The sequence below is a fragment of the Notamacropus eugenii genome, chromosome 4, assembly GCF_028372415.1.
Source record: "Notamacropus eugenii isolate mMacEug1 chromosome 4, mMacEug1.pri_v2, whole genome shotgun sequence".
In the NCBI taxonomy this organism is placed as follows: Eukaryota; Metazoa; Chordata; class Mammalia; order Diprotodontia; family Macropodidae; genus Notamacropus; species Notamacropus eugenii.
This window is the reverse complement of record NC_092875.1, coordinates 25525317-25551502: the sequence shown is the minus strand read 5'-3', so window position 1 is coordinate 25551502 and position 26186 is coordinate 25525317. Positions and strand designations below refer to the sequence as shown.

Genomic DNA, 26186 nt, shown 5'->3' with positions numbered 1-26186 from the left:
TTTTTTCCAAAGCAATTTAGCTGCTTTACTAAGAGTTATCTTTGTTACAATAAAGAGCTCTGATATGCTTCTGTTTCTCTTTGTACAACTTGCCACGCAAGGACCTGCAGCCACGCAAGCCAGAGTGCCTGGAGGGGCCACAGACCAGCCAACAAAACCCTCCTCAGATCAGACCTGGAGTCAGGAAAATCTGAGCTCAAATCTAGCCTTAAACATTTAGTTGGCTGTGGAACATTGAGCAAGTCACTTCACTTCTGCCTTTCTCTGTTTCCTTCAGCTCTACGATGACTCTCCCAATCCCCCTTCCTCTCTTCATTTTGATGGGGTGTTTGGGCCCCAATTCTAAAATCACATTTCTCCCTAACCTCAAAATGCTATCTCAGGCAGTTTCTCCACAGCCTGCCCTAGCAACAACCATTATCTCCCTTCCTGCTACAGTAGCTGGATGTACCTGTAGAACTCATTAGTCTGAACCAGCTGTGTACCCGGCTGAATGGGCTGTGCACTGGGTCATAACGACATTTACCGCTCACTGACCAATCATACGTATCCTAGACTCAGACATACGTATGCTCCCTTACATTTATCTCGTCTAACAGGACATTGATGAGAGCAGCCTGGTATCCCTCAGTTAGTCCTGACCGTTAGCTGACTTAGTGACATTTCAGGCCTAAAACTACACTTCCACGTAGCCCCACTTTGGGCTATTTCTCGATGAACTCTGGGTAAAATACCTGTGCAGTACATACCAAAAGTGTATGATCCTTTAAGAACTAACCACTCCTTAACCATTCTCTAATCCCCAAAACACCTAGTTAGCCTATCTGGCACATGCTTCACTATAGAATATCCAGTATAAACTTTCCCTGTACCCCTCTAAGGTTGCAGGTTCCCTAAGAATTCTTGCCTGCTGAAAAGCATAATAAATCTTTACCTTGACCTCAACAATGTTTGAATCCGTGAATTCCTTCTAGGAGGCCTGCCCCTGGTACTCCAGTCTTTGTGGAGGTCTCACCACCCCCATTTCCAGCCCTCATCACATTTCACTGCCCATCCTGTATTGACTTCAAAGAGGATCACAGCTCAAGTGCTCAAAGGCCCCTCAGAGATCCTCAAGTCCAATCCCATCATTTTGCAGATGGAGAAAGTCCAAGGAGGGAAAGCCCCTTGGTCTGAGGTCACACAGCTGGTAAGCATGGAAGGTGGGATTTGGACCCAGGTCCCTGGATCCAGAGCCAGAGCTCTTTCCACTAACCCATGCTGCTTCCCATAGACCTTTGTGTGTGTCCAAGTAAAATGGTGCTATATCTTTGTTTTTGCCACAACCAGAGCACCTCCTAATAGCAAGCACCTAGGAAATGTTTGTTGAACTGAATTAAACCTCTGTTCACCTACCTTCCTACCATGAGCCAGGCTGAGTGTGTGTTACGAAATCTCAGGGGTGGGACTGGGGAGTCACTGGGAGGCCTGGGTTTAAGAACTGGCTCAGACATTTACAAACCACACGCATAATGTCAAGTGACATAGCCTCTCTGAATTTTCTGATGTTTAAAATGGGAACAATAATGGGGGCACAGTGTTCCATAATTTTAAAGTGCTACGTTAATCTCCTACATGATGAAGAGAATGTCTTTGCTGATTCAAGATACTGCAGAGCCTTGATGTTCATCATTCTACACATCCTTTCTTATCTAATCCTACATACGAGGTAAAGGCAGAGAATAGGGCTAAATGCATCCTGCAATTACATCTCAACCCAGAGAGACAGGAGAACTGCGTTCTGGGAATAAATCCTGAATTATCTGAGTTTTTTTGACTGTGAGCTTCCTTTCCCATCACCCCAAAATATGAGTTGTTAGTACAAAATTCAAAGACTTTAGAGTATTAGTAATCTATATCATTTTCCTAGTTGTAATAGAAATGTAGCCCAAATCCTGACTTGGATCCCACCAAATGTTAAAGGCTTAGGGCCTTCAAGTGGGTGTAGAGCCTTTACGGACACCTTATGAAAGGTTACAGACAAGAATCAGAGAGAACAAGAATGTACGAATAAAGTGTACTTTCCCCTGTTAGGAATGGCTATGTAGATGAAATTCAGGCTTCACTGAGGTATTAAGAAAATTCTTCCTTAAACTGCTCTAGGAACATAATTTCATTCCGATTCAGTGTCAGGGTCTGAGTCCATAACTCATTTGCATGGCTGATCTATTGGCCTAAAAAACTTCATAAGTTCAGAGAAAATGTAACTTGACTATTGTTTCATCATTTGCAGGAGAATCCTGTCCAACATCTATCTCATTTTCACTGTGAACATTTTTTGTGATAGCAAGATGGCAACTGTTCCAAATTTTGCCTTCAATCAAGGAACTTCTATCTCAGACTTGAAGAATTAACACAACTCACTCCATGTCCATATGGATGAATTTAATCTTCCCAAGGGACTCTAACCTAAGAAATACTTGCCTCTTCCAGAAGCCTCTGTTTGAGCTCTCGCTCAGTTTCCAGTTTCTGTTGTAAACTTCGGGCATTCATTTCCAGCATGGCGTGCTTCTTCTCCAGGTCATTAAGCTAGACATGGGGAAGAATAAGATAAAGGACCACAGGTGAGAGGCAAACAATTATGACACGCCCATAATCCTTCACACAAACAAGGGACAAGGATAAGACCTGGGAATGCTACCAAAGCCAGGGGCTGCCCTTTCAGCACCTTAGAGAGTCTCTGAGAGTTGCCTAAGGGAAGGAGACATTGAGCAATTTGCCCAAGGCTGTAGAGTGTCACCTCTGTGCTGGAGGCCAGACACAAACTCAGGGCAGCCTTTCACTGTGCTATAATTCCTTCCTAAATGTTAGAAAAGATGCTTTTTAAAAAAGAGAAAAAAGAGCTCCAAATTCAGTATCAATGACAAGTCTCCTAAGTCTTTACAAACAGCAGAAGAAAGGAGATAGGAGTGAGAGTCAGGAGACCAGGATTCAAGTCTTAGCCCCAACAATTAACAGTATATGACTCAAACAGATCCCATAACTTTCCTGAGCTCCAACTTTTTTATCTGTAAAATGATTATTTGTCATGAGGAAACTGCCTTCTAAGCGTTAAAGCGCTGCTGAAATATAGGCTAGCACTTCATATCTCCTCACTGTAACAGAACATTAAGCCAGCATGGCCTAATGGACGTGCTGGATGAAGGAAGACCTGGCTCACAATGTGCCTCTGCTATTCCTGGCTGTGACTCTCAGCAGGGCACTTCATGGCCGTAGGCCTTGAGCAGTCCCTCATTAGACTCCAGCTACTGAACCACAGACAAGGTGTAGGCTGGGGTGGTGGAAAAAGATCCCATGCCAGAACTGCCCCATCCTGTCCGACTCACTGGGCCTTTGCACAGTGACAGAGGAATGACTCTTCTATAAAGCAAAGGGACACAGGAAATCCTGCTTCTACAGCACCGAGACCTAAGAGATGGCCGTTGTTTGGTAAAATTAAAAGCACTTTAAGAGCAGGAACCAGGAAAGGGCAAACGTGTTAAAGTATTTCTCCAAATCAACCACAGAGCGGTCAAAGTTGTCAATGCCCTCTGTTGTGTTGTGTGTCAAGAACGGCAATAAGGCTCAATAAGGGTCAAGGCCCCGTGGTGAAAGAAAGCCACAATAGGCCAACGTGAAGCTGGAAAGCTGAAGCATCTCCAGTCTCTCTCCAGTTGCAGATTCTCCTCTGGCTTCCTCCTGCCGCCCCACACTCCCCTCACTCATCCCTCAGACCTGGACTCTCCCCTCCCTTTTGGCTCCTCTTACCCACTTCTTGGCCCCAAAAGGCAGCTTCAAGCCTTCTCACACCACTGAGACTGCTCCTGATCGCTAAATCTAAGGACCTTTTCTCAGTCATCACAACCTCTCCCCTCTCCTCCCCAAACAACACTATTTTCCCCTGGGTTTGCGGGTACTGCTCTCTCTTGGGTCATCTCGCACCTCTGATCACTCCTGAAGAGGAGATTCTGGTGGGCACCAGCATGCCCAGAGCTTTGAAGGTGCTGTGCACCAATTAGACTAACCTTATCTGAGAGGCTCTCTGCTTTCAGCTTCTGCTCCTTCAGGGCCTGCTGCAGAGCCAGGATCTCAGCCTTGTGTTCCTTCACAGCCAGCTCCACCACCTGGCGAGATTCCGTGATACGCTGATCAGCCCTTACTCTGTTCAAAAAAGCAAAGCTAAGTCAGCATTCCTATCCTTGCTTTGGGATAGAAAAGAATTCACCCAAATCTTCTCTGAGAAGTAAGGAGGGCTGAACGAAGGGGTCCCTACAGCACCCTCCCTATGGCTTTAACTGCCCAGTGGCCTGCAGAAACCATCCTTTCCCTAACAAGCCCTGGCTCTGCCAGAAGGCCTGATGCTAGATGTCAATGACAATATGCAGACCTGTTACAGGAAATGGGCACGTTTGAACCAAGGATGAGAAGATTCAGGGCATTCCAAATATCTGAAAGGTTATCTGGAGGAAAGACTAGACTTGTTCTGTTTGGCTCCAGGAGCAATGGGCTGGATGTCAGGGAACACTTTCTAAAAAAGGATGCTGTGACCTGGAGGACTCTTCAAGGATTCAGTAGGGAGGATTATGTTCATGGATGGCTGCACTACATGGTCTCTGGAGTCCTTTCCAACTCTCAGATTCTGTGATCCTACGATGTGTGACCTGGGTCTGAAACCTGTCATTTAATCCCTGTACGGTCTTTGGCCAATATCGCAATATGGCCAGGCTCTCTGGGCAGATGGGGGTGGGAGGGAGAGGATGGGGTGAACTCACTAGGTTTCTTCCGTCTCTAGAGCAATGCTTCTGTCATTCCATCATCCACATCTACTAAAGGACAGAACCCATTTTAGGCCTCAAAGTAGAAGAAGCTAACAAGTTCCTATTTCGAGGCTTCTGCTGACACAGGCTGAAGGCAAGAAGATATTCTAAGCTTTAACTGTGATAAACACAACCTATCAACACTATCATCCTATCCACTCACAGGACTCAAAATAAAGGAGTCAAGTAGTCAATATTCATTTGTTGGGTGTAAAGTGTCCACAGGACCCACAGAACAACATACACATATTACTGGGAAAATAATTTCTTCTATCCAAAAGTTAGAGTTCTACCAAAATTTATGAGGAAGGGGCTAATTCCAGAAAGTTTGAAGGACACTTTAAACACCTAAATGTGCTACTAAAAGTAGAGTAGAAAAATAACAAAATCAGAATGGAGTTCTTTCAAAATTGGTTCTCAAAATAATCCCAAATTTCATAGAATCACAGGATTTGAAGGTTGGAGGAGATGTCTGGGACTTGTCCAACCCAACTTCTAAATTCAAAGATGAGGAATCTGAGAGCTTCCAGTGAAACCAAGTGATATCTCCAAGGCCACACAAGCATTAATTGTCAGAATGTGAACCCAGGCCTTCTGACTCCAAATGTAGTATATTCTCTTGACCTACAGGGCATTACATGTACCATGTATTTATGTCTCCTGGTTATAGCTCTTTGCATGTGTTTCTGAAGTCCTTAACACTCAAAATTACATACAAGAAACAAAGATCTGTGACAGAGCCAGACCCCAAAGGCTTCCAAAACTGGAGCTCATGCTTCAGTGGCAAGGCCTGGAGAAACTCTTTTAATAAAAGGATGCTAAAGCACAAAGGAGCTCAAAATGGCAGATTGCTTAGGCAGGCCCTCTGATCTGAGGACAATAACAAAATGGGATTTCTCTATCTGACACACCTCACTGAAAATGTGAACTTTCTCTTTATGTAGCTCAGCTTATTCATGGTTCCAATAAGCAGGGAATGCTCCTCAAGCCAGACAGCACAATGATGTACAAAGACTAAATGTGGAATCCGAGGCCTGGGTCTGCATTCCACATGTTCCCCTCACTCTTTGTGTGAACTTGGACCTGTCCCAGCCCCTCTTAAGCCCTCAGTTTCCTCATTTGTAAAAAGAGGGAGTTGGATTAGATGACTTAGGGTTCCTTTCAGCTCTAGAACCATGATCCATATGAGCCATGAGTTTGTAAGTCTAATTTACCACCACAAAATCTTGGAATTGTGCTACCTGGTATAAAAGAGAATGACCAATCAACACAGAAGGATAAACAACAGTTCATATGCTTACAACATGGAAACAATGACAAAAAAAAGTAAAAATTTTTGCTCTTAGAATATTTTCCTAACTCCCAAAGACTTTTTTACAGACTAGTTTTCCCTCCCTCCCCTCACCCCAAAACGATTGGGTGTCTCATGATTTATCTGACTTGCCATAGCGGACATGGCAACCATCCCTTCTGTGATGTGTGAGGGCATCGCAGCACTAGCTCTCATTCTCTCTCTCTCTCCTCTCTTCATTTTTTCATATTGAAAGACACTTTCAAAGAGAACTTCAATAATGTTTTTTCAAAAATCCCACCTGCTCTGCTTCTCAGTATCCAACATTCTCTGTAATTCTCGGACCCGACACTCAAACTGGGACTTCTCATCACCCAGAACACTCCGCCAGGCCTCCCACTGGCGCTCCTTCTCCAGAAGCTCATCATTCAGGGCCTCTAAATCCATCACTTGCTCTTCTAGCATGGTGCAAGTGGTTTTCAAGGCTTCCATTGTCTGAAAAGATGAGTGCGATTACGTTTCTGACATCAAGCGAGAATTTTTTAAAATGTTACTTAATCATTTCTATTTCACAAATAACCAAATTGTTCATCGTCTAAACTCTGTCTAAACTCTGCATCCAGTGCAAATGTTCTATGTAAAATAAATACTAAATAAATGCTGTGGGCTGTAATTTTTAGTATCAAGAGAACTAAAGCCTAATGCTTCCTTCCCTGTCAGCCAATTCAAGGGAAGTATATAAGGAACAACAATAAGCTGACGCACATGTAGCAGTTTAATATATTTCATCTGATCTTTGCAAACCTGAGAGGATGGTGCTACTGATAATACGATTTCCATTTTACAGATAAGAGAGTGGAAGAGCTACTAAAGGACACAGGCAGGATTTGCATCCATGTCTCTCTGGATGCTCAGGTCAGAATTCTCTGAAGGACACTGTCCTGCTTCATCGCTTTTGTTCTTCTACCTGCCATAATTCTGTTTTTATGCTAACTTGAGTCCGGGGGTATGAAACCAAGAATTAGAGGAAAATGGTCAAACATTAGTATCCTGATGAAAGAGGAAACTACAACAACCTTTCCAAGAGACACTAGGATTTGGAATCCTTCAAAACTAAAATCTAACCAAACTTTTAAAATTCTGAATCTTTGATAAGGATTGGTGGGAAGACTTTCTAGCCAAGCACCTTCAGTGCTCCTGCGTTCTCCTGGGGTTCTGGAAATGCTTACTTGTTTCTGGCTGGTGAGCTGCATCTCCCGCTCCGTGATTTCCCGGCGGAGATGATCCACCTCGCTGCGCAGCTGCACCAGCTCGTCCGTGGCACCCGAAGCCTCGTCCAACTGCTTGCTCAAGTAGAAGTTCTGGTTGTTCAGCTCTGCGTTGTCCTCGGTCAGTTGGTTCAGCTGCTCTTCCAGGTCTGTTATCACCTAAGAGGGTAAAGAATATGGATTAGACTTATCCCTGGTTTTCAGACGAGCGTTGTCTTCCTAGAGCCACCAGAGCTTTAATGCAGCTGACAGACAAGGCCCAGAAGCCAACCTGGGCATCAGCTCCCAAGCACAACAGGGATGTGCCTCAGCAGCAATCCCAGAACACGTGTCAGAAGCCCCCCCAGACCCCAGCAGAGGGCTGGGGGCACAAAGCTCCCTCTGCATCTGGCAAGTGGGCCCAAAGCAAAGGAGCTGGAGATAGTGGCAGAGCAGAAAGAGGACTGGATTTAGAGATGGACATGCAGGATCCAACGCCAGCCCTTTCTAGTCTTCTATGAGCCGGAACAACTCACTTTTTGTGGAGCCACAGCTTTATGCCTGATCAAATGGATATAAAAACACTTCTGCTCCCCATAGCACAGGGTTGTTATGAGGATCGAAGGGGAAAGTACCACATAAAAGGCAGCTCTGAGTATCAATCAAAGGCATGTTGATTAAGTGTCTAGTAAGAGTGGGGCACAGTGCCAGGTGTGGCCAAGACAAAAGTTAGGAATCAACCAATACAGTCTCTGCTCTCAAAGACGTCATGTTCTATGGGGAAAAATACAGATACATTAAATACAAAGCAATGGGGTGGGATAGAGGGGTGACTTAGCAACTGGAGCAGGAAAGTCCTCACTAGAAGGTACAATCAAGAAACAAACAGAAATAACCACAACAGCTGGTCCTTCACATGTGTCATCGTATTTGATCCTCATAAGAACCCTGGGAGGTAGGCGCTGTTATTGTACCCATTTTACAAATGAAGAAACTGAGACTGGAAAAAAAAGGTGAAGTGATGTGCCCAGGGTCACACAGCTAGTAAATGTCTGAGGCAGTATCTGAACTCGGGTCCTCCGGGGCCCAAATTTAGCATTCTGAACACTTTGCCGTCCAATTGTCAAAGACAGGCCAAGAGGAAGTGCATTAGAGGCATGAGGAGAGTCTGTTGAAAGACAGTTCAACAAGATTTATAAATTGTAAAAGGATCATATAAACGTAAAGCACTATTTTAATGGGTGTGGTTTATGGAAAACACAAGTGAGGTTTATGGGCGACGTACTAAAGTACGAGTTTTTATTATTTAAGGAAAATAAAGGCATAACGGTCTTGCAACCAACTAAGAAAGCTACAATTCAGTTGTGAACTGAATCCAACCATTCTGGAAAACAACTTGGAACTATGCCCAAAGGGCAACTAAATTCTATATGCCCTCTGATCTAGCAATACTATTACTAGGTCTGCATCCCAAAGAGGTCGTTAAAAAAAGGAAAAGGGACCTATTTGTACAAAAATATTTGTAGCAGCTCTTTTTGTGGTGGCAAAGAAATGGCAATTGAGGGGATGCCCATCCATTGGGAAATGGCTAAACAAGTAGTGGTATGTGGATGTAATGGAATATTATGGTGCTATAAGAAATGATGGCAAATCTCAGAAAAACCCAGAAAGACTTAAATGAATTGATGCAAAGTGAAGTGAGCAGAACTAGGAGAACACTGCACATAGTAACAGTGACATAGTGTGATGATCATCTATGAATGACTTAGCTCTTCTCAACGATACAACGATCCAAGACAATTCCAAAGGACACATGATATAAAATGCTATCCATCTGCAGAGAAAGAACTGATAGTGTCTGAAGGCAGATCAAAGCATACCACTTTTCACTTTACTTTATGTTTTTTTCCTTTCAATCTGTTTCTTCTTTCAAAAAATGACTAATATGGAAATATGTTTTAGATGACTGCACATATAACCTAAATCAAAGTGTGTACTGTCTTGGGGGTTGGGGGGGGGGGGGAAGTGAGGAAAAAAGTTAGAACTCAAAGAATTTTTTAAATGAATGCTAAAAATTGTCTTTACATGTAATCGGGAAAAATAAAATACTGTATTTTTAAAAAGATAAAATTCCAAGTATAGAGGGCGCAGCCAAGATGGCAGAATCACAGGAAGAAGTATAGTAAGTCCCCTTCTTTCTCAAAAAGAAAGAAAAAAAAGATTTCTCCCAACAGATCCAGAAAATGAACCAAAGCTAATCATGATCAGCCAGGACAAAATCAAGACGAGTCATTTCTTCAGCCCAGGTCAGCATATGGAATCAGACAGAGAGGTTTATGGACACAATCTGGCCTGGAGCATTCCAGTGCCCAGAGACCATTCCAAGAGCAAGAGGAGGTCTCAGACTCAGAGTAGGGTGCAGGAAAAGGTGCCAAATGGCAGCTTGGTCACCCTCTACCCAGGACTAGAGCACAGATCCAAGATGGCTTGAGGAGGAGTTAGGAATGCTCATAAGGAGTTCAGAAACAAGCTTCCTAAATATGACTCTGATCCCTGGAGCAGAGCAGGGCCTTAGTTCCAGCTTCTGTCCCAATCTGAAGCCTGCAAAGGACTAATGAGGGCAGGCATCCCTAAGTGACACCTACAGTTCTCACTGTAGAATTTTCCAGCTGGCTGATGAATCCAGCAGCTGTGCTGCCCAGAAACTTGGGAGCCAACAATCAGATTCTGCTCTTGACAGGACCAGTGGAGAAGCAGGAAAAGCTTTCAGGTCCCCAGGCTATCAGGAATAACACTCAACGCCCCAAGGCACTAGCAACATGACCAGCCCAGGCTCTCCTTCCAAGAGTCCATGGAGTCTATTCCTCACACAAAGTGAGAAGTCAAAAAGTAAGAAGAATGGGAAAATAAAAACAGAATCCCACTATAAAAAGCTATTGTGATGACAAGGATGCCTGAGATACAAACCCCAAAAAAGAGAATGATTTCAAAACACCTCTAAGTAAATCAAAGCAAAACACATCTTGGGACATAGTCCAAAAAGAACTTCTGGAAGAGATAAAGCAAGAGTTAAAAAGTGTTTTTAATCTATGAAATGTGAATGCTGAAGGAATAACTTGGGGGAAAAACGAAAAGAAATGAAAGAAAGAACTGAAAGCGGAATTAACAACTTGGCAAAAGAGGAACGAAACCTTGTCCAAGCAACAAACAGCCTGAAAACTAGAACTGACCAAACAGAAGCCAAACGAAGTCAAAACAATGGGGAAGAAAGAAAAGAAAATATAAGTTAACTCAGAGCAAAAGCAACTGACCTGAAATAGAGATCAAGGAGAAAAAATTTAAGAATTACTGGACTAACTTAAAGCCATAACCAAAAAAAAAAATAAAACAAAACAAAAAAACCCCAACAACAAAGAGCCTTGATGTTAGATTTGAAGAAAATCTTAAAAGAAAACCACTCAGAGCTCTTAGAACCAAAGGACAAAGCAGAAATAGATGAATCCACCAGTCATCTCCTAAAAGAAACCCAAACATGAAAACCCCCAGTAACATTATAGCAAAAACCCAGAACTTTCAGGAGAAATTTTTTTAAAGTGAAAGCAGTCAGAAAGAGAATTCAAGTACTGGGAAGCCACAGTCAGAATCACAGAAGACTTTGCAGCTACCACCATAGTGGAACAGACAGCTTAGAACATGATATCCCAGAAGGCAGAGAACCAACGGTCAAGAATATCTTACCCAGAAAAACTGAACAGAATCCTTCAGAGGAGAAAAAGGGTTTCAGTCTCAGTACAGTGCCCAGAACTCAGCACAGTACCTGACACAGTGTCTGTTTAATAAGTGGTGACTGACTGACTAATGAATTAGAGGACTTCTAATCATTCCTGATGAAAAGACCAGAGCTGCAAAGAAACTCTGAAGTTCAAACACCAGAGTTAAAAGAAACAAAAAGGTAAATGTGAACAAAAAATGACAAAGGGCTACAAAAGGATAATTTACTCGTATCCTAATATGGGGAGATGAGATCTGAGTCTGCTCTGAAGCTTATCACCAGGGTGGGGGAGATAGAGGGGGGTCTCATAAGACAGAAGGTTTGGGGGTAGTTCTTATCTTGATGATTTTAAAAGAAGAATGGAAAGGAAGAGGAAGGCAATGGAGAGCACAGGGGTAGGGAAGGGAGAACACAAACTTCATTCTCATCTGAACTGACCAAAGGAGGAGAGAATAATTGGTTGGTTACACACGGCTGCTTACAAAAATATATGTCACTCAACAGGAAAGTAAGAAGGAAAATGAGAAAGGGGAATTAAAAAGACAATAGACTAAAGAAGGGATTAGTCCTAGGCAAAATAAATTTCAACTAAGACTGTACAAAAAAATATTAATAGTTCTTTTGAGGTGACAAAGAAGGAAATCAGAGGGGTTGCCAATTAAGGAGAGAATGAATAAATAAGGACATATAAATGTATGCTACAGTGCTGTAAGAAATGATAAAGGGGGTGACTTCAGAGAAACCTATCAAAGACTTGTAGAAACTGACACAGAGTGAAGTAAACAGAACCAAGAAAACAATTTATACAATGACAACAATACTATAAAGACAATTCTGAAAGGCTTACTAACTCTGCTGAACATAAGGACAAACCATGATTGCAGAGCACTGTGGATAAAACACATTATTAACTTCCTGAGAAGAGTTAAGGGATTCTGAAGGCAAAATGAGACACATATGTGGATATATTCTTTTTAGATTTTAGACATGGCCAGTGTGGACATCTATTTTCCTTAGCTCTATGTGTCTGTGGCAAGGGCTTAGTTTTTCTTTCATTTTTGATGGGAAAGGAAGAAGGGAGAGAGGGCATATTTTTGCTTACTGAAAAGGATAAAACTTAAATTAAAAACACAGAAACTTCCCTACAACTCTCTCTAAGCAGTCATAATTTGGGTTTCCTGTTTACTTATTAATCAACACAGGACAATGAGTCAAGGACCAGTGTATCCAATCTCCAGTTTAGCATCTCCCAATACCTCATCTATAACCTTTAGCCTTAGAAGTTATCTGAGATTCAGAAAGGTAAAAGGTATCTAGTAAAGGTCAGAGGTTGGGGTTTGAACCCTTCTTCATTCCAAGTCTAGCAATCTATACTATTACATGCTGCCTCCTAAACAAGATCAAAATACTTGTACAAAGACTGACCAGTCATAACTCAAACAGCACAAAAGTACTTTTATTTTAGCAATATCACCAGTCATCACTTAATTTTCTTTCTACAAAAAGAAGTAAAGGGAATCAAAAAAGAGACCTACAAATTGATATTGGACTACAAACTCCAAACAATTTTTGACAATTAAATTATATATTAGAATATTAGAAGTAAACACTAAGAAATTGTCATATTTTGAGAAGGTTTCTTCACCGTGGTATTCTTCAAATAAATGACAGAGTGATTTTCATTTCAGGTTATTCAGCTTCCTCCCTTGGAGCTGTTCAGTGCCAGTTCTCAAAAGACACTTGAATTCTCAAGAATCTGAGCACCTGCTGGCAATTTGTGAACAAAAGGACCAAAAGTAAAATTTTTTAAGTTAGTTCTTAAATGACTTGGATTTAAGAAGGGAAAATACTCTGTGAATTGTTGCAATAGTTCCAAAGTTATTTCTATTTCTTCATCTTTGGATGATTCCTTTTTTTTTTTTTTTTTTTTAAATCTCAGGCACATTCATGGAATATCAGTTAAGTAAATGAGACCAGCTCTAAGTCAGAAGACACTGTTTTGCTTTGTTTTTTTAATTTTTCCGTGAATGTTTTGTTAATTGAAAATGACCTCTGCAGTGTAAATAGATCAGTAAAATCTTTTTAGCTCTCAAACATCAAACCAACGGCTGATGTGCTTGTTTGAAGCATGAAGGCATACATACAATAGCACCTAAGTTTTACATACCCTAGTTCTTTGGGAAAAACAGATCAAATTCCCCTTTCTTACTGGGAAAATGGACATATTTTTTATATTCTCAGAGTCACAGCACTCCCTCCAGCTGTCTCCAACTTAGAATCCCAGAATTACAAAAAACCATGTCAATCACCTAAATGCAGTAAGTATTCATAATGTTTTCCAAACTTAATAATCTGTATCTCCAGCTAACTGCTGTCTCCTCAGCTTCCTAGGATTCAGAGTTACCCAGTGCATACATGAGGCAAACATAAGCAAAACGTCTGGCTAAATGTGCTCTAAACCAGAGGTTCTTGACCGAAAGCCCCTGAACTTTTAAAAATAATTTACTTTAAAAATATTTTGCTAATCTGCTAAATTTGCTTAAAATTTGCTAAATAATATTTTGCTTATTTCCTTTGTATCTTGTGTATTTTATTTTCACACGTACAAAGACATGATTCTGAGGAGCCTGTAGGTTTCACCAGATGGCCTGTTCTAAACCACGGATCAGAAAGCTCAGGCTCTGCCTCACTTCTGCCCAGGCTCTCAGAAGACCTCAGTTAGACATGTCACTGAACTTCCTGTGACTCAATTTCTCCATATGTTGAATGGAGAAGTTAATGGACTCGTCCAGAGTCATATATCTCATAAATGCTCCAAGTCCAGCAATCTCCACTATCCTTGCTATCACCCTGGTTTTTTAACTTTCAATCTTTCTTTCAGAGTCCTCTTTTAAAAAATGACTAAAGACAAGCCCATAAAACACAGCAAAGGACATATTATTACATAGTCTACAAGAGCATGTTAAAAGGATACTAATTTTCCTGGATTATACAGAACCAAATATCAGTAAACCCCAACACTTAACCAAGAACATGTGATTTCCAAATACTATGGACAAGGACCCTCCCCTCCCTTAGGCTCATGTTGTCTTATTTGCAAAGCAGGAAAACATCACTTATCTTAAAGGTTATTGTGAGGAAAATATTTGTGCTTAATGTGCTTGATAAACCTGGGCTATTATCATTATAAATGTAACTCTATCTAAAGACACTCGTCAGTGCATGGGAGCCTAGTTTGCCCTCGGATTCACTAACGGACTGCTGTGTCTTACCAGGCATACTAAAGTGAGGAACACCTGAAATAAGCCACTTCACCCTCCTCAGTGTTAGGGCCTTCCCTTTCCAAACTACCCTGTGTACTCCTCATTTGTACATGGCTGTCTACATACCATCTCCCCCTTCAGACTGTGAGCTCCTTAAGGGCAGGAAGCCTGTGTTTGACTTTCTCTGGATCCTCAGCACTTAGCACAGGGTCTGGCACATCGTACACACTTGATAAATGCTTGTTGACTCTCCAGTGAAGGGTCAAGGGCCCCCATTTCTCTTCCCCCCAACCAGCTCTCAAGCACCCTTCTTGCCTCCTAATTTCCATTTCTACTATGTCATCAATCTATATCTAGTGACCACTTAACCTGGAGAATTATCTGCTTATCACAAGATTCCACTCAAAGATTTAGAGCAGCCTAATTCCCTCAGGTTTTCTGATGTACTTTTCTGATAAATCTAATATAATAGATTGTAATCTATCGAACTCTACAATTCATGACGTTGCTTTGATCCAGAGGGGGGCAGCAGCTCATGAAGTGTGTTATACGAATCACAGATGTTCATGTACTAATTTGAAAATGTCATCCTATATTGTGACTCAAAGTGTTTATCATCTCCGTTTGGATCATTCAGATCAAAATGACAGAAGAAAGATATTTACAATAAATGAAAATATTAGACTTTTTAAAATATATTGTTAGTAGAGGATTTTCTTAAGCCCAGCTTGCTGCTACTATTAGAAGAAAATTTCTTCTAAATGGGCAAATATAATCTAAGAAAATTTTGTGTTTCAGCCTATTCTGTCAATGGTACTCAATTTTGTGGGAAGACAGTAAAAGCAGGTCAGGTAAAATGATATCACTGTCAAATCCTGAGGGTGAAAGCACAATGAAAAACACTGGGGTGAAAATCAAAGGAGGCAGAAACAGAAGCATCCTCTATGTGAAAAACAAAGTTGTTATTAATTCACTGTCTGGCCTTAATTTTACTTTTGTCCTTCAAAAGACAGAAGAATCAACAAAGGGACATTCTATTCCAGATCTGGTTTCATTAACTAGGAAGTACATGCTGAGATGAAAATGATGGGAACCTTGGGAAGCAAATACTCCAGTCTGAAAGTCAGTTACAGGACTGACAGGCACATTGTGACATATGCCCAGATTTAGGGAGCACACATTTCAAGGGATCTGGAGGAAGTATAGGTGGAGACTACAAACAGAAATTCTACAATGAAAGTCAGCCAAGGAGCAATGCGAACCTCATAAGAATGAAATTTTTAATTTAATTAAACCTTTATTACAACCTTACTATACATAAGAAAGGGCAGTTAGGTGGTGCAATGGATAGGGTATTGGGTCTAGAGTCAGGAAGACTCCTCTTCCTGACTTCAAATCCTGCCTCCTATAGTTACTAGCTGTGGGACCCTGAGCAAATCACTTTCACCCTGTTCCCTCAATTTGTTCATCTCTAAAATGAGCTAGAAAAAGAAATGGCAAACTGCTGTAGTATCTTTGCCAAGAAACCCCCACGTGGGGTCACAAAGAGTCAGAACTACTAAAACAATTGAACATCCATAAGAAAAGCACTGTATATATTTTAGAAATGAGGCCTTTATCACAGATACTAGTTTCAAACATTCTTTCCCAATTTCTGCTTCCCTCCTAATCTTGGTTGCATTGGGTTTGCTTGTGCAAAATCTTTTCCATTTAATGTAATCAAAATTATCCATTTTGTACTCCAGACTTCTGTCTCTTGTTTGGTCATAAATTTCTCCATTCTCCATGAAACTGACAAATACACTATTCCTTGCCCCCCTAATTTGTTTATAGTATCAATCTTCATACCTAGATCATGCATCCATGGGGGAGAAAATCTAAGACTTATAGAAATGACTGTAGAAAACTGAAAACAAATTAATAAAAAAAAAAAAAAAAGAAAGAAAGAAAGAGAAAGGCCCTGTGGTAGGTGCTCAGGAAACAGAACAGTCTCTGTCCATTAAGAACTTACATTTTACTGTGGGGGTCCATGTACACAGATAAGCAAAGGCAAACCATCTACAAAATAATATCATTTTAAGAGGGAGAGAGTATTAAAAACTAGGAAAACTGGAAAAGCCTTTGCACAGGACATCTTGTTTGAGCTTTGTCTTGAGAGACATTGGGGATTCCAAGAGGCAGAGGTAATCAACATTTATGAAGGGCACTGTGCTAAGTGCTGGGGATACACTCAATAAAAAGCAAGACAGTTCCTGCCCTCAAGGAGCTTCCAATCTCAATGGGGAGACAAGACAGCAAGGGATGGGGCAACAGAAGACACCAGACACCAGGCCTTTCTTGTGTTATGGAGATGAAACCAGGCGGGGCAGCAGAAACAAAGGGACATGAGTGAGTCCACATGTGATCTATCAACTATGGAAAGGCCAGGAATGTTCATCTCAGACTGTTAAAATTGTTAGCTCCCTGTGAGGCTTGGCTAAAGTGCTGCCTCCTATGAGTTTCCTCTCTTCAAACAATCATGTATATACTTGTCTGCTTCATCCCTCCAATAAATTGTTAGCTCTGTAAGAAATGATCCAACCATTCCAGAAACAACTTTGGGATGAGGAACAAAAAGTCAGTGAAATGAAAATAAATCAGCTCAGCAATAAACTTACGAGGCATATGCGCAAGCAGATCAAAGACAGAGAAAAAAAGACCCATCATTACAAAAAGAATTCTAGCAGTCCTTTTTGCTGTAGTAAAGAAAATAAAACAAAGTGGGGACCTATCAGTTGGGAGGATGAGAGAAGAAACTGGTATATGATACAGTGGGTTATGATCATAATGTAAGAATTCAGAGAAACTTAGGAAGACTTGTACGAATCAATGGGGAGTGAAATGAGCAGAAGCAGGAGACAATCTATAATTTGATGACCACAATAATGTAAAGGGCAAAGAACTTTGAAAGCTTTCAGAACTCTGACCAACAAAGTGAACAATTATGATGTCAGAAAACTCAAGATCAATCAAACTTCCTGCCTCTTGGTAGAAAGGCAAAAAACTAGACGTGCAAAATGTGTTTTCCGTGACTAGACCTATTTGCTATAAGGGGAGGGAGATAAAAGAGGGAAAGAGAAGAGGAAAAGAAAAGGACAGAGAAGCAGGGGCAGAGAGAAGAAAGGAGAAGAAAAGGAAAAAAGGAAGGAAAGAGAAAGAGGGGAAGGAGAGGAGTGAGGAGAGAGAGAGGGAGGGAGAGAGACTAAAAAACAAACAACAGAAGTTCATGGTTTCATATAAAATCTATTTTGTTCTTTGCATGTTGGAATATTTTGCTTGTTGATTAAATTCACAGTAAGAAAGAAAATTTATTTTTTGAAATGTATGTTCCTCAATGAAAAGTCAGAGATCTAGGTCTTGTAAACAAAAAGTGAGCACTTTCAAAGTACTTACTGAACTGGATCTGATGCTAATGTATGGTATTTGTCACTTATGTCATGTCAGAAGGATGTGAGATCTCTGAGGGCAGAGGATGTTTTCACAGTTGTCTTTGTCTCCTGGAAGAGGACTGTATAAACGTTTACTGAAATTAAGCTAAACTGAACTGACCCAGAGAAAATTAATAGTTACTTGAGTTCTTGTCTATGACAAAAAGAATGGTCTTTTAGTTGACGAGGGCAGGAAAAAAGTGGCTAATGGTGAGTAAATGACCCAGGGAAGATAACAAGAAACAGCCAGTTGTGCTTCATAGGTCTGAGTCAGCAGCTTAGATGAAGGGACCCTAAAAGAACCAGCAGACATGGAGCAAAGCCCCAATCAAAGAAACAGAGGATCAGAAAAGAAGAGAACAGGATGGGAAAAGAGCAAATGTCCTGATTTTCAAAGAGCAGAAGAACATGGAATGAGCACAAGCGAACTTGACTTTGACTTCCCCTGGCAACATGGCGAAAAAAACTTCAGACTCAAAAACTGACAAGTGATCATCTAGAAAAGGACAGAGAGTCAACATCAAGAATAGGTCACTAGAGAAAAGCCCGTCTCCTATTTGGGTAGGATTGCTAAATTGATAAATAAAGAGAGGATAATTATACAAATAGTTAACTAAAATATTTCATGGAAAAGATGGTAACATGTAGACTTGGCAATAGTATAATTAACCAGATTTGGCACTAGTTGAGGGTCAGACACATAAAGCCACATAACACATAAAGTTATAAAGAATATCAACTTGGAAGAAGGTTCCAGAGAAATGTGTTTGGTCCTGTGATGTTCCCCAGATTTATCAATGACTTGGATGACACACGACAGTCATTATTCCAAAAGCCCTTGACAAGTTAGAATACTGGGTCAAATACAAGATGAGGAAATTGATATGCGAGCAACACCAAGTACTACCGCTGGGTTCTAAGGTTCAACTTCACACAGACCAAGTAGGGAAAGTACAATTAGACAGTAATTTGTCCAAAAAGATCTTGAGTGTCATAGAGCAGCCAAGAAATCTACTGTCATCCTCGGCTGCACCGGCAGTGTAAATATCCAGAAATAAATGTGGCAGTTCTGCTGTAACCTGCCCTTGTCAGACCCTGTCTGGAAAGCTGTGTTCAGTTCTGGGCATGATATCTTAGGAAAGACATTGACAAGCTGCAGAGCATCCAGACAAAGGTAACAAAAGATGGTGAAGAACCTTGAAGTGACACCGCATAAGGATCAGCTCAAGAAACTGGAGATGTTGAACCTGGAGAAAAGAAGCTTTAGGTGCACCTGAGAACCATCTTCAAGTGTCTGAAGGGATGTCAGGTGAAAGAGGAAATAGGCTAGTTGTTCTGGGCCCCACGGGGCAAAACCAGAAACACTGACTGAAAGTGGCAGAGGCAGATTAAGGCTTGAGGTAAGGAAAGACTTCATGATGATGAGAGAGAGATCTCAGAAGGCAGTGGGCCCCGCTCACTGGAGGTCCATAGGCTCAGACTTTAGTCAGGTAAACTGGACAAGGGATTCTTTCTCCCACATGGATCTGGCTAGATAGTCACTGAGATCCTTTTTGTTCCTGAGGCTGAGACGCCACAAGTGAGCATCAGCATGATTTAACGATCCCTAGAGGGACTCTCTGATGCCTCACACTGGCAGGGACATCCCTGACTGTGGGTGCTCAAGAGTTAGGCCAGCAGAGCCCAAGCTCCCACCAAGCTGGAATTGCTCCAAATACAGACCGTGTGCTTGCTGTCCAAGGAATAACCAACCTAAGTTAGGTTCCTCACCAAGCTGGTTGCAAGGTAATGACACTTTCTGCAATTGCAAGCCTTAAAAATCATCCAAAGGGGTGCAATTGAACTTGGTGGAAGAAGTCAAATTAATTGAAACTATATAATAATCCAGTCTTACCTATCACAGTTTGTCAAAATATGATTTCTAACATCTTTCCTTCAACAGAAGAGATCATCCATCAACAAAGTTTTTAATGCAATTACAACAGAAACCAAGTATAGAACTTATATTCTCCTGCCACCTCCACTTCCATCCCCCACCCCTGAAACAAATGTCCAGAATTTTAGGATTTCTGTTGCCTTTTCATGACTGATCTGCAAGCATCATGGTTCTGACAAATTTAAGTTAGTTCTTCTACCTCAATAGCATGAAAAGCAATAGCAAAGTGCTGCCTGGTCGGTTCTCAGGAGGATGCAAAGAATGATGTTTGCTCCTGCAGTCGGAGAAGGTGATAGGTGATAATAAAACACAAGGGGCCAAAATGCTAATCTATTCCCTATTCCCTGCTTAAAGCACCTGTGGGGGGGTGTTGCTCATTTTTCATCTTACAGTCAACAGAATGATACATATGGAATTCTGTCATATGTTTGCCTACCAACTCCCCTCTGAAACAGATTTAGGCAGTCTTGGATGCCATATTAAGTATAATCATTTTTAAAACCTCTTCATCAGACACAGTTAGGTTAAGTTTTTAAATCTTGTTCTTAAGTTTCCTGAATGCTATCTATTGGACTTTCTTCTGTTAGATTCTGTGATTATTTGTTTCTTAGCAATGATGAAAAGGAAGAATTTATTAAGCACCCACTATAAGCACGTCACTGTGCTAAGCTCTCAATGAGTAGGATCTCATTTGATCCCCACAACAATCCTGGAAAAGGGGTGCTTATTACTCTCATTTTTAATAGTTTGAGGAAAGTGAGGCAGACAGAGGTTATGTGACTTGCCCAAGGTCATAAACCTAGGAGATTTCTAAGGGAAGGTTTGAACTCAGGTCTTCCTGACTCCAGGCCCAGCACTCTCTGTACTGTACCTCCAACTGCCCCTGGGAAGTACAGATGGGAAGGACAATACCTATGAAAACATTCTAGACTTTTTTGGGAGGACTTAAGGAGCATATAGCTCTTTTGTAAGATGTGGTATCCTTAAAGTATATATTGTGCTCACAAAAGTAAAATGCACCTGGTTAAAGGTCATCACTTTTTACAATGAACACTCCCTGTAGCGGCACAACACTGTTCTAGAGCAAGTCTTCATGATGCTGAGCGCCCCAAAAGTCTTAGTGAAGTCCTAAGCTTTTAAAAAACTTCTACACCACCCTGTATTAGCTCACATTTCTGTAGAGCCACAAGATTCACAAAACACTTTGTCTACAATGACTGTGAGAGTATTCTTGATCCCATTTTATAGAAAAGGTCTCAGATGAGACTCTGAGACGTTCAGAGAATGCCCATGATTACACATTCATGAAATATTTAAAACAATTCCAAATAAGTCTCACTGAACCCCAACTCCAGCATTCTGAGGGAAGAACTTTAACTACATGAATTATACCCCTCAGTTATTTCCTACTAAGAATAAAGCACTACTATGTCCTAGAAAAAAGACAAACTTCCAAGAAGAAAAGTCTAAAAAATTGAAGTAGTTGACTGACCTACTACACCTTTAAAAATACGTCTCATTTTAAAACCCATCGTAGCATGAAAATACTATGTAAATGCACTGGCTCAATGTTTAAGTGCCCATCTACAACGTGTACAGCTATAGTAGAAAATGTGAATTTAGAACACTAGAACAGAAAGATAACGTAGGAATAGAATGAGAAGGAACCTGCTGGTCAAAGAACAGATAATAGGAAAATGGAAGGCAAGCCCCAGCAGTATGAATAGATCTCTCTACACTAAGTCACTTACAGGCATATGCAAGTGGAAGGCCCAGAAACAGGACTCAAAGGACTTCCTGCCCCAGAGTAAACTGTGCTACTACATAACTTAAAGGGAAGAGAAGTATGTTATTCTGAAAAAGACAGCTTAGCACCTAGGAGGTCTTGGACCATTTGGCAGAGTAAGAATATAGAAGGTAAGGGAGGGAGAACATGAAGACGTGAACAGGGTGGCAGTCAAACCAATTTGAGGTCAAAACAGAGTGGAGACCACAAGTGAATGAGTACACATTTAGTACTGTTTAGTACTGTTTTGTAAGAAAGTCTGAAATAAACTTCTGAAATTTCCCTGCCATGTAACTAACACAAAGAAAGCATGCACATCTGCTGAAGGTATTTCACGATAAAATCAATGACTCCGAGTTCTCATATGAAATACTAAGAGGCTCCAAAGAGCTCAAGGAAATAATTTGCAAATATGGCTGTTCCAAGCAAGATGTTAAAATGGTGCTGCTGAAATGAGGAAGGCCCAACTGCTATTTCCTCTATGAGGAGAAGCCACTTGGCATGACCTCCCAGAGAGGCCTGTTCATACATTCTACACAGGAGTTCTGCCTCAGGCCAGAATCTGGGCAGGTGAATTTTTCTTTCCCAATTTATAAGAGATAAAACATTAACCTTTCATCTTTTGCTGGAGCTATTATCCCATTCTTATTAGCTATATTGCAAAAAAAAAAAAAAGGTATTATATTCTGAACCTAACATATTATCCTCCTCCAATAACATGATGAATGGATAGTAATTTTTTAAATGGACAGATATTGCAAAAACTAAACTTTATATAAGGCTTAAAAATTCAAATCCATTTAGTTTAAATTGCACTGACTCCTTTAGGCCAAACACCCGTGTGAGAAATGATGAGCAGAAAGGAGCGGGTTTATCATTGACTTTTTCGTTCTTAATTTTGAATTATTTTAATGATCTTTATTTAATACTCACTGTGCAGCTATTACGAAGGGCTTCAAATTTACGCTGGATTTCATCTCTATGTGCCTAAAAGGTAAGAAGTTAATCATCAATTTTTCATACATTAGAATAGGATCTAATAGTTACTGGTCAAACACACTGAAGAGCAATTTCCCTAACATGTAAGCAAGCTGGGAAAGTAGATGCACATCTGCAGTGGCAAAGAATCAACTAGCACATGTCAAATTAACTTAAAAAATCAAATCACTGGTAAACATTTTGCTACATTAGAGACAAGATATAATTTAGACTATGTAATCCCTACAAGTATTTAATTTTTACAGGCTGCTCAAAAGATTATCAATAGAAAACCCCAAAGTTTGCTTTTTATTTTATTAGACCTGTTTTGTTTTGTTTTTTAAACAGAAATTCCTCTTCTCTCCCTGGGTCCCTCCACTCAACCACCTGCTACCTCCCAAACAAGGTTCAGTGCTAGGCTGGCCTGTCCACAGCTCTGCTTGAGCACTGGTAAGGTAAGGTACGCTGCCATCCTAGGCTGATTTCACTCACAAGGATACTACACCGATCAGGAATCCTTTGGAGTCCTAGTCTTCCTGTTATCTTCTAGTCTTATAAATCCAACCTGCTAACAGCAGGAAGCAGAAAACCTGGATTCTAGTCGTACTCCTATCTCAACACACGTTTACGAAGAACCTACAATGTGTCGGGCATTGGGATACAAAACAGTCCTTGGCCTGAGAAAGATTATATTCTCCCGAAGGAGCGACAACATTACACAAACAAGGCCATTTGAACCACATGATATCCTACAGTTCTTTTCTGATCTCAAACTGTATGGTCCTGTACTCGCTTATTTATATCCAAATGTGTTTTATACAAAGACTGTCCAATTTATCAATCAACTGCTAATAACGAGTTACTTTTAACTGTCATATTGGAAGTTAGATGTCTAATAACATCAATCTATATCTATATTCTAATTACAAGACTATCTAATCATGTCTGATTAACCAATACTAATTCTAATTAAATACGTAATGACAGAATTGATATTTCATCATTACGATCACAGTAACAATCTCTGACAATTTCTTGACTATGAAGTACTAAAAACCAGAATATAGCACTGATCCTGTGGCTAATCCTGAAGTACGCAATATAAAGTGCACACATCCTTCATGAAGCTTACGCCCTACAAAACAGAAGACGGGGACCTACGAAGACCAGTCATTCACTCACTCAATAATGTGTTGAGCTCCTACTCTGTGCAAGGTCCCATATAAGCTGCTATGAGGAAAAAAAAAGTCTTCCTGTCTTGTAGTTTGGGATAAATGGAATAAACACATAACAGCAACACAAATAAAAGTGTAACACACGTCAGCAGGGGGCAGCTGCACTGGTCCAGGAGTCAGCAAGACCTGAGTTCAGATCAACCCTCAGACTCTTACTCGTTGTGGAATCCTGGCGAAGTCACTTCACCTCTGTCTGCCTCACCTCAGCTTCCTCACCTGTAAAACGTGGAGAACACCACCTGTCTCCCTAGATGACCGAGAGGGTCAAATGAGATCTTTGTAAAGTGCTCTACAAACTTTAAAGCCCTATATAAATGCTAGCTATCCTCATTATTATTATTACAATTACTACACAGGCTGTAGGAGTTCAACAGAAAAAAGTACAAGTATTCCTTGTTTTATGGCGCTTCATAGATATTGTATTTGTTACAAATTGAAGATTTGTGGCAACCCTGCACTGAGCAAGTCTACTGGCACCATGTTTCCAACAGCTTGTGCTCACATCACGTCTCTTGTGTCACATTCTGGTAACTAGCAATATTTCAAAGTTTATTATTATTGATATCCATTATTATGATCTGTGATCAGTGATCTCCGATGTTACTATGGTCATTGTTTCAGGGCAGCATGAATTGTACCCATATAAGATAGCAAACCATCAATAAATGTCATTGTGTTCTGACTGTTTCACCAACACGCTGCTCCCCCGTCTCTCTCCCAGAGACACAACAATATTGAAATTATGCCAATTAATAACCCTACAATGGCCTCTAAGCGTTCAAGGGAAAGGAAGAGTCACACGTCTCTTACTTTAAATCAAAAACTGGAAATGATTAAGTTTTGTGAGAAAGGCATGTTGAAATCCAGCTTAGGCCGAAAGTTAGGCCACCACCCAGATCAGCTAGCAGCCATCAACATCAAGGCAAGACCCTCCACCAGCAAAAAGATTATAACTCACTAAAGGCAGAGTAGATGGTTAGCATTTTTCAAAAATAAAGTATTTTTTAATTAAGGCATGTACATTTTTTAAGACATAACACTATTGTACACTTAATATATTACAAAATAGTGTAAACATAACTTTTACATGCATTAGGAAACGAAAAAAATCCATGTGATTTGTTTTATTGGGATATGTGCTTTATTGTGGTGGTCTAGAACCACTCACAATAACCTCTGAGATACTGTGTACTGCACTTCCAACAGAGGGGATCAGGAAGGTTCAGGAGGAGCTGGTATGATCATAATGATGATGAGAACAAGATGATCTGATGTCTATATCATGCTTTGATCATAGATTTAGTACGGAAAAGATTATCTAAGGTAAACATTTTACAGTGGAGGAAACTGAGGCCCCAAAGGGTTAACTGGTTTGCCCCAGGTGCCAGAGACTAAAGACAGGTCTTCTGGCTCTAAAACCAAGGCCTTTCCTCCTGTAGCTCACCCTGTGAGGTAGGTATCACAGAGTGGACAGGGTGATGGACTTCGATGCAGAAGCCCGGGATTGAAGTCTCACCTCAGTTTTGAGTTGCACAACCATGAGCAAGTCACTTAATCTCTCATAGCCTCAGTTTTCTCATCTGGAAAATGGAGTACATATGTGAGGAAAGTGATCTACAAACTTTAACATGCTTCATAAATTTGAGTTGTCATTATCCAAAGCTCCAAGTGATGAGCAGATTTCCTCCTGTTTTGTGGTCCCATGGAAAGAGTGCTGAAGGAAGTCAAAAGGCCCTAGGGTCCACAGGTCATACCAGATACTTGCTATGCCCTTGGGCTAACCACAACCTCTCTGTGCTTCAATTTTTTTCAGCTATCTAATGAGGGTACTTTCCAGTTTTCAATCTATGACCCATGACCCACAGTCACCCAGTAGACAAGCCCTGGAAGCTGGAGCACTCTTAATGGCACAGACACAGCTCTTTCCACTTTCTCCAACAGTGAGAGAAGGGGCTGGGGAAAGGATTAGGGGAAACCAAAAGGGCAAGAACAAAAGTATAGATGCAGAAAAGTAAAAAGTGTGTGCAGGGAAGGGCAAACAGTCCATCTAAGAAACATGTGAAAGGGCCGTGTGAGAGGTAGGGCCGGAAAGGTCACTTAGAGCCAATGTTTCCTACACACACTATTGTCTTAACTGTCTTTCCCATCTGTGTTAATGAGAATTTGGGAAGAAGAAGAGAGTAGAGAAAAAACTGCGGATGAAAATGGAAAAGATTAGACCTCTGTCTATCCTCAAATGTTAGGCAAGGGCAGGATAAAAGAAGACCCAAGCTTTCCTTTATTCATTCCTTTACATGGAAATCATGCATCAAACTAAATCCTCCTGCTTCTGATCCTTGATTTTATTTCCTGGCTTTCACTTTGGCAATTTAATAA

The 26186-nt window shown here is 40.8% G+C and overlaps 1 protein-coding gene across 1 annotated transcript in view; it reads right to left on the bottom strand.

The window, feature by feature from the left end:
* Positions 1 to 26186, bottom strand: part of CIT (citron rho-interacting serine/threonine kinase) — a 159050-nt gene that overhangs the window by 33352 nt on the left and 99512 nt on the right. The window contains exons 24-28 of the mRNA XM_072600295.1: positions 22531 to 22584; positions 7356 to 7553; positions 6428 to 6621; positions 4044 to 4179; positions 2464 to 2568 (exon numbers count right to left, since the gene is read on the bottom strand). Coding sequence (XP_072456396.1) covers positions 2464 to 2568; positions 4044 to 4179; positions 6428 to 6621; positions 7356 to 7553; positions 22531 to 22584 — 687 coding nt within the window. The remainder of the gene's footprint in view (positions 1 to 2463; positions 2569 to 4043; positions 4180 to 6427; positions 6622 to 7355; positions 7554 to 22530; positions 22585 to 26186) is intronic.